The sequence below is a fragment of the Pygocentrus nattereri genome, chromosome 23 (assembly GCF_015220715.1).
Source record: "Pygocentrus nattereri isolate fPygNat1 chromosome 23, fPygNat1.pri, whole genome shotgun sequence".
Classification (NCBI taxonomy): Eukaryota; Metazoa; Chordata; class Actinopteri; order Characiformes; family Serrasalmidae; genus Pygocentrus; species Pygocentrus nattereri.
The window spans coordinates 12276794-12286766 of NC_051233.1; the positions used below are offsets into that span (position 1 = coordinate 12276794).

The 9973-nt window shown below is 38.3% G+C and overlaps 1 protein-coding gene across 4 annotated transcripts in view; it reads right to left on the minus strand.

The window, feature by feature from the left end:
* phldb1a (pleckstrin homology-like domain, family B, member 1a) overlaps positions 1 to 9173 on the minus strand; it is an 83234-nt gene extending 74061 nt beyond the window's left edge. The window contains exon 1 of one of the 4 annotated variants that reach the window (XM_017701765.2): positions 8935 to 9000. In XM_017701765.2, coding sequence (XP_017557254.1) covers positions 8935 to 9000 — 66 coding nt within the window. Of the gene's footprint in view, positions 1 to 2111; positions 2318 to 8934 lie in introns of those variants that run through there. The other 3 variants (XM_017701769.2, XM_017701770.2, XM_017701767.2) reach the window with 3 other exon arrangements.
* Positions 9174 to 9973: the final 800 nt, after the last annotated feature.

A 9973-nucleotide genomic window follows, 5' to 3' on the forward strand; every position in this document is an offset into this window, starting at 1 on the left:
GACTGATGTGTTTAGCATTACTTAGTAACAAGCACAAAAACATGCAAAATATAGGGGGTCCTGGGGGCACTGTCAATTTATCCACTTGGACTCCCTAAATGTCTCAAAATTAAAGTTCTAGGTAATCCCTGACAACAAACTTATTATGATGTTACGCTGTTCATTAGGGTAAAATATACACTCAAATACAAATTCAGGGAAAGGAAATTGTTTAACCTGCTTAAACCACCAAATGGCGAAGTAAGCCTACTCTTGGTATTCTTAACTGACAAGAGATATACTGGGCTGCCTCAAGGGGGCACTGTAGCAATCTGTTTTGCTCCATTCATTTTTAATTTTAATCTTAATCTTAATCTGGCTATTCTTAACTGACAAGAGGTGAACTGGTCTGCCTCAAGGGGACACTGTAGCAATCTGTTTTGCCATATTAATTCTTTTAGCCTAGATACTGTAACTATGGCCAGAACACCACAGAAAAAAAATTATAATATGCCATAGCATCTTAAGAAATCTGGCAAGTTTTTGGATTTACAAAGAGAAAATTTAAATTATAAAAGAGCATTTCTAATAGAGAAATTGCTAAACCAAAGTTTTTTGCCATTGAAGCTAGCTTCAGCCGCAAAGGCAAGTGAGTTAGCAGCCAGCCAATACTGGAGTAGTAAACAAACATAGGACCCCCAAATACCAAGGAGTATTTTGAACACTCGATACAATTATTTTTTCATGACTTTCTGTTTGATGTTGTTGTGAACCAACTATGACCACATGCTCATTTATTAAAAGGTCTCCTCAAATATTTGATGGTCAGTGTATACAGGCCAGTGATTTAGATGAACTTTCTCTCTCTCTCTCTCTTTCACACTATTCCATTACAGCTCAGAGAAACAATTCATTAAAGGAGCACAATGCTGCTTCACATTAGTGCCCAGTTTATGTGGCCTGATCTCTCTGTCTTGTATGAAAGCTTCCATTCAGACAGACCTGCTGTGCTTGGCTTGTAATCTCCCCATGCCCCCCATACACACACACACTCACTGACTGCAGCAGGTATTAGGAGTGTGTGGAATTTGGCTGATATCTGTGTCACATGTGCATTGCTTTAGCTACTCCATACACACGTATACATATTGTATTGCAGCCGTATCAATGGATTACTTAAATGACAGAAATGACTCTGGTGAGGAGGACAACAAGCTAAAAGCTAAAATTAGGAAAGTACCTAGCTATCAAGAGACCTTACTTCAGTTTGGATACTGATAAAATCCATTTAATTGGAAAGTAACATATCCATATTCACTTTTATACTCCCACCTCTAAGAGGAAGAAAATGGATCTTCTGGAGATCTGCTGGAATGGACAGGTGAGTAATCTATAGGACATCCCTAACTGACCATAGGTCACTTATAACCACAGTGTGTAACTGGGCTGACAGGTACTGCAAATGTGTGTCAGCGGACCAGTCATTCATACACACTTACACACACACACTCACATGTCCAGTGCTGTCTCCACTGGGACAGTATGCTTATTGTTTGTGCTGAGGTCAGCACTATGATCTGTGGGCTATGCTGGGTCCAGAGTGGTCCAGTTTCTCACTGTTCCATTACTCACTCTCTCACACTCATCTTTATATATATATATATATATATATATATATATATATATATATATATTATATATATATATATATATATATATATATATATATATATATATATATATATATCCATGTCCACAAAATGTCAGACACTAAAACATCCTCTAGAATTACATAATGTTAAATGACGTAAATATACAGAGTTTTTCTGCTTACTCTATATTCCTTATTTCCTCTTCCTGCCCAGATTCTTCCTCTTGTTCTAATTCTGACACTGACTCATGAGGAAATTGCAAAACTAGCAATTTGACACAGACAGACTCATAGGCAAGTATATATTACCTTTGTCTCATACTCATAAAAGGAGAGAGAAACCATACATGTTTGTTTTAGGATGCAGAATAAGACAAGCTAATGCAAAGACAAACCCACAGAGTCTCTGCCCATAATTGCCTACAAAACAGGGAAAGCCAAAACTGCACATGTACTTGATCTAGCTGTCAGTCAAACTCACCTCGCCAATTCAAGAAGTCTTGGAGGAAAGTAAAGAGTAACCAGGCTCCTTAGTGGCAATACACCATTCCACCACTTAATCCCATGAAGACAGGGATTACAATCCAAATGAACTTGGACTGGACTTTGTCTCTGGAGCTGAACAGAGAACCAAAACTTAACACAAATCACTTGCAACTAGTGATGAGAGACAAATATGCTCTTTAACTCCCCTCTCTCTCCCTCTCTCTCTCTTTTCCTCCACCCACACAGCCTCTCTTTCTCTCTCTGCCCACCCCTTTTTCTCATTCCCTCTCTCTAATTCAACCTCGGGCTCTGTCTGCCGCCCTCTCTCGCTCTCTCCCTCACCCTCTCGCTCTCTCATTCTGCGGACACAAGGCTGCCTTTTATCCTCGCAGCTGAAGAGGTCCACACTTGTTCAGGCTCTGGAACAGAGACTAAGAGGGATGGACAGACAGACAGATGGGGAGAAAGACAGGCAGGACATAGGAGGCATTGACAGTGGACAGAGAGATGTGGGGTACAATGGGGTCAATTAGGGCTGGGCGATATGATGATATGATATCTCTATTGCAATAAATAATGTCACAATATGCTGTTCTCTGTATGCTGTGGGCATCGTCAGCACTTCTAGAACACCAAAAAAAGTATGCATCATTAAAAATGGCAGATTTAGATCAACTGACCTATGTTTCACACACAAACGTGTTTTTCATAGCAGCTGTTGCAAGACTAGGCAAGTTTTACTGAGCGCTGGCAAAAATTCGATTGAAGCTAATGGCAAACTGTAATAACTAAATTTAGAGTGTGTTATTACAACCCCATTTCCAAAAAAGTTGGGACACTAAACAAAAACAAAATGATTTGGTAATAATTTAAACCCCTATTTAATTTAAAATTGTACAACAAGTGAAATGTTGAAATTGAGAAATTTTATTGTTTTTTGAAAAATATTTGCCCATTTTGAATTTGATGCCAACAACACATTTCAAAAAGGTTGGGACTGGGGCAACAAAAGGCTGGTAAAGTTGTGTAATGCTTAAAAAACACCTGCTGTTTAATTGGCAACAGGTCAGTACATCCCAAAAAAAAAAAAAAATCTCAACATAAAACAGCATATAAATATATACATGTTTCGGCAACATTTTTTCAGGGAAGGCCTTCCTTATTTCAGCAAGACAACCACATTCTGCATGTATTACAACAGCATCGGTCCATATTAAACGAGAGCGGGTGCTAAACTGGCCTGCCTGCAGTCCAGATCTGTCACCCACTGATAACATTTGGTGAATTATGAAATGAAAAATATGACAAAGCAGACCCAGAACTGTTGAGCAACTGAAATCTTATATCAAGCAGGAAAAGGAAAACATTTCACGTTCAAAACAACTGCAATTGGTCTCCTCAGTTCCCAAATGCTTACAGAGTGTTGTTAAAAGAAGAGGTGAATAAACACAGTGGGAAATATTCCCCGTCCCATCTTTTTTAGAACATGTTGTCGGCATCAAATTCAAAATCGGCATATATTTTTTTAAAAAAATAAAATTTTTCTCAGTTTCAACATTTGACTTATTGTCTTTGTAGTATTTTCCTTTAAAAATATGGTTTCCATGATTTGCATATCATTGCATCCTATTTGTATTTACATTCTGCACAGCATCCCAAGTTCAACTCAGAAGCATTTAGCATAGCATACAGCATAGTATAGCACTATAGCCACTTTCTACAGGCCCACAGAAACTATTCCATTTGTGAAATGGAAATCAGAGTTACTTGTGCTGCTAGTGACTAATGAGGGGTGATATTGGGAGAAGTAAGAACCACCTGGCATAAAAATAATCCATACCTCTCCACAAAGACGGTTGTGCTGAGATAAAATGGACAATGCATTTCACTTCCAGGTTTGTATATTATACTCAAATAGAATGCATTTCTGGGCAAAGCACTGATAAATCAATTATAGACAGCCTCTAAACAATAACAACCAGTGCATAGCAACTGCCTAAACATAGCATCACGTAGCTTAGTTTGTTAAATAGTATTTTTTAAAAATTGAGTAAATATATTTTTTTACAATCATTTTTAAGGATTTGTAAATCATGTTTATATTTATCAGATTTATATTTACATTCTGCAAGTATATCAATCTTGATTCATTGTTAAGTTTTGGATCAAAAAAGAACTCCCAGAAAAAAACGGACCAATCAGGAATTGTTTTGTCCGTGGTATCTTGGTAGATACAGCTAAACGAGCTTCCCTATTGGTCAGGACTTTAGGAGCTGAAAAGACAGTCTAACACGTCAGATTAAGTAATAGCATTATTACAAAGTGACACAGTAATGAAGCAAACATGTTTTGATTTCCAGTTGGCAGGAGTAATTTAGAAAAAAGTTTGCTTCTGGCCTTCTGGAAGTCCTAGATAAGGCACTGACTGTGAATACAAGAAGCAGCCTAGGTAGTCGGTTGTTAGAAACTGAAAACAGTGGTGGCAGCGCTATACCAAAGTTCACTTTGAAAGTGTGATTATGAAACTGGAACAAGGTAAAAAAAAAATATGCTAATGTTTGTCACAAGCTTCAAGTAAAACTTAGATTGTCTTTAAGAAGCCTCAACTGTATGTGTTCAATCAAGTACTGCCAAAACCACCATTAGCTTAGTGCTAACAAGCTACTTCCCAGAGTATAATCATAATCATAATCCCAGAGGCATTCTAGCAGAAGTTAGACTTATGGTAGAGGTGGTATTTTCCTATCTGTTTTGAATAAGCTTCGACATTTATCGCCTGAACTCAAGGCCTAGCTCTGCCCAAATGGTCATAATTTTAGGGTCAGTTCACTCGTACTAGAGTACAGATGTAAGAGATCTCCACACGATGTCCATAAGCTAGGTGCTTACTTCCACACAGCAAGTGGAAAGCAGAACAGCATTCAATTTACATTTCATCGGCATCATTTTGCAAAGTGGAGAAGCAAGGGACTCTATCATTGTGTCATTCCAGTGACAAGTTGGTTTAGTACAGAAAGGTTTCATTTCCATGCCACTTCCATAGCTTTAACCAAGCCAGACAGAGCAAAACATAGCATTAAAGTCAATTACGTTAAAACAAGAAGGCAATAAAACAGCCCTTCCAAGAAAAGCTTTCTGTCAAGTGCTTTATGGAAGAAAAAAAGGATGCAAATGGGTACAGCAGTGACTTGAGAATATCATGTTTTTCCCCTTCTGGAGAAGGGAAATGAGGAACTCATGCTGTTTTTGGACATATGTATGTTCTCTGCTGTTGTAATGTGTTCAAGCTGGCCTGGGCTTGGTTCAGACCATGTTGCGTCATCCTGAGGTTTGCTACAAATAAAACCCCCCGACACTCCAAGTGAGACATGAGCCATTCCGCCCACCCGTGTCTGGAGCGTGCACTGGCGTGGGATGAACTACATGGTGAAACAGGGTGGGGGCAACTTTGAGGGGAATAAACAGTCTGGACTGTAAATCTAACAAACACTTAGAACTTGCTGAACGGACTCCTGCCCAGTCACAATAACTGCATGTACATAGCTCAAACTCTTTAAAAAGCACCTGACTGAAAGGTATTTACCCTGAGGAATGACCTTCAGACTTGCAGAGGATGATTTGATGACATCAGACAAGCGAGGACTTAAATACTGCCAGCTCACTTTACACAAGGGATGTCACCATACCAGATTTTTTCATTTGATACCAAAACATTACAGCAAGGGGGAAAAGTGTTTGCAATGTCTGTTGGACTGAACACTGAAAATACTTACATTTTTGCAGCTTCATTAAAGTGAAATTTCAACAAATTAAATGGCTAAAATGTAAACAAAGCAATTCAGAGTGATCTGTTGTAAAATGTGCTTTTCTAGAGAAACTTACTATTAAAATCATTCATGTTGTTGGTGATAGGAACCAGACATCCAAAGCACTGAACACCTCTGAAACTTATAGAAAGTTATGACACAAAATGGGTACGCATATGCTGCCTGATGTCTAAGACATTGCTTTACAACGTTCTGGTATGGTTTTGGCCAGAAGGTATTTTTAAATTACATCAATGATGAGATGTCCCATCAGATGTCCCATCAGACTTGAACACCACACAAGTCTAACTTCACAACATGAAACAAAACTCTTCCAAAGCCAATATGTTTTGTTGTATGTAAACCTTTTCCCTAAATATAATCACTGTACCCACTAAATTATGATTGCCTTTGTTAGCCACAAGACACAATAGCAGCAATTTTTGTATTTTTATTTTTATGGCCATTCATTTTTCCAATAGAGATATAAAACCTACAGCCAGAGTTCCTAAGATGGGGATGACAGCAACAACTGATGTCCGAGCCAAACATTTTGCATTCATATATCTGTGAATGACCTGTCATTTGTGGTCAAAATAAAAAATAAACCTAGACATAAACCCAAAATAAACCTACGCATATATAATTAAAAACATCTAATTGAGGTCTTTATTTTCACTGACCAATTTCACAGATTTAAGGAAAGGATTTTTACGCAAGGCATCTTTCTGATTTCACAAGGTGGCCCTCATATCATACCTAGCTAACAGCTTACAGCTAGTGGGGTCATCACTATGTTGCTCACTGAAATATATAGAAAAGAGCCTTGTGTGTGTTTGGTTTGTTATTTTGGAATATATCGTATATTTCCAGGGTGCTACATTCCCTCATTAAAATTTTTGAGGGAACAGCTATTGCATAGCCATGTTTCATCCCCAAGACTAATATCTATACCTCTGAAATAGATCAGGATATATACACTAATATTACATACATACATACATACATATAAATAATATACACCACACACACATATACATATACACACACACACACATATATTCATACATATATTTTATATATATATATATATAGAAATATAAAAATATACACACCACACACACACACATGCATACACACATATACATACATACATATATATACACACACACATATACATACACACACACACACACACACACACACACACACGTAGAAATACAATCAAATTCAATAAATTTTAGATTTCAACAGCATTCTACATTTTCATTCCAAAGGTGGTATTCATGTCAACAATGGAATCTTTGAGGACATGTATAAGGAAAACATACATTTTAATATCATTTCTATGGACCATGCTCTGGAGACTCACTCTCTAACATATAGTCTCAGGAGCAGAACTTGCCCAGAAGTTCACTGCAGTCACACCATGCAAATTCCTGCAATATTCCAAAACTAGGATATTTGATTTGCCTTGTAGAAGTTGGGATTTATGCATTAACCCCATCATTTTCTTTACTCTGCTAGCTTGTTTGCAAGGGCAACACAACTGTCCACTGCTCCATGCTGAAAAAGGTCTGTACACTAGGCCCTGACTTCTAATACAAAAAGAAGAGAAAGGATGCTTTGCATTACATCATTTGCTTATCTACATAATATCACTAATAGCTGAGGGCAAATGCGCTTCTGTTGAACATATTCCTCTCTGTTGTCCCCTGTAAGACGACAGTGACCCATTGTCCCTGCCTTTGACCTTAGGAACCTCCTCTTATGTTTCCTTAATGCATCATGTACAGGTATGATGAGTCATTCATATTATAGATTTTTAGCACAGAAAAAAAATAATGGATCATCTTTTTCCCCACTCTCTCCAACCTGTCAATCGATGGCTATTAAACTGATTGAACAGTGTTTCTCCATTTTTCCCCATTCACCTAATAAATGCTATACTGGCTTAGGGCTAGTTACATTCCCTCCATGTACTTATGTACATTTTTAATGAGGGCTGTATATACATTTGTGAAGAACTTCTTTCCTGAGCACAATTTTAGCTCTTCACATTTTATTCCTAATTCTTTTGTTTTGAGGTTTAATTTCGTTCTCTTCTGTGTTCAGCACCTGAGCTGTAGCTGTAGACCACACTTCTCACATTTCAAGCTTTAACGTTTTACTTTTTAGATCAGGGTCTGTATTTAACATCACAGAAGAGGGTTACATGAACGGATGAGATCTGATCTTAGACCACTGTTCTTATTCTAAGATGCTTGATAAAAGAGGAATCTCTACCAAGAGAAGCATAGCATCTAACAAACTTGGTCCCTTACTTGATGGAAAAAAAAGTACTAAGCAGGTTTATGCTGGTCTAGCTGGGCACCCAGCATAGTCATGCTGGTTAGCCAGCATACCAGCACACAAAACTCAATATATGCTGGGTTTGCTGTTGACCAGCATTCCAGCATCCAAAACACAACCTATGCTGTGTTTTTCTAGCAAGGTACTGATAACAGCTGGATGCAAGTTCCACTACAGCTCCATTGGGGACTCAGTACTTAAGGATGGTTTTAGGCTTCTGTACTGTTTCCACCTGGGATTGAAGGTAAAATAACTCCAGTGAAGAAACTTCAAAGCAATGCTGCTAGCAGGGGGTGGACATAATAGTCTAAGAGAAAGTTTCCAGCTTGGTGAGACGTAGCTTTTCCAGAATTTATAAGATGAATCACAGTAAGTTAGTCTGAACACGGGGTGGTGGTGCTCCGTACTGGGTAAAACACAAACACATTTGCCTTGAATAGGCACCAGCCTGTTTAAAACGTGTTAACAAGCGCCCTCTTATGGTCAAACAAAGGTATTCCATGAGACACATAAATTATACAGTATGAGCGTCCCAAAACGTCACTGAAAAGCTAATCGGATATCTACACAGAAAGGTTCTAAAATGAATTAACAGTCAGATACCTGCATAACAAAAATATAAAAACAATCAACTTTATGATTCAAAACCTGCTGACTTACCTGAAAACGGACTCTCTTAGGAGCCACCCTGTGGCTCTTGTTGGCCTGGTAGGCACTGCAGATCATGCTGGACACTCTAGGTTAAATGAGATCAGCTAAACGGTCCAGAGATCCCCAGCTGAATTCACTACCATCCTGAGAAACTTTAAAACAGCTCGGTAGCATTCATTCTTCTTAAAAGAGTCCACATTCAAGACAAGAACTAGACTGAACTGATTCCATTGACGTCCAGGGCTTGCTCTGTTCCTCTGCAGAGGACTGTATGGTTATTCATTTAAAAGTGGGAGGAAAAAACGAAAAAAGGCAGGCACACCTTCTCATTCCTCTCCTCCCCAGCTCCAAATAAGGGCATTCATGATGAACTTCACATGCCCAGCCTGATGGCGCAGACAAAAGCCTGTACTATACACCACAGAAATTATTACTCAAGCTGTGCATGTCCCTCTTGGACATCCAGTTATATAAATAACAAACCATCAGGACAGCTCATTCTGACACTTCCTGAGTGATTTCAATTCCCTGTGGTTTGTGGGTTTGGGTTTGTTGCCTTCTTTGACTCACACACACACACACAAAACATTAATCTCTCACTTGATCAACTACATGCCCACACTCTCCTCTCGTTCTCATCTCCCCACCCTGTGGACATATTACGATGAGGAAAAAAAAAAAAAAACAGATAAAAATCTGTACTCTAGCTCTCACCATCCCTTCCCCGTCCGTAAAATCTCTTTACAGATTGATTTTATAGCAGGAAATGCTGCAGAAGTGATTTGTTTGTTCAATCAGAGGAAGCTTCGCAGTGAGCCAAACCAGCTGTGCTAGAAACATGAAATAAATATAGATCAGGTAAAGTTGGGGTGGCTTACACTAGAAAGTGTTACACTGGGCAGAGAAATGAGACGAGTCATGGACTAATTTTAAGATGCCACAAGCAAAAATGTATAGAATTTCATGCAAAAAAAACTAATTCTGATCAGAATTAGCAATTGCTTTTTCTTCATAAGAGAAGACATCAGAATAAGGAAAGCTTATTAAA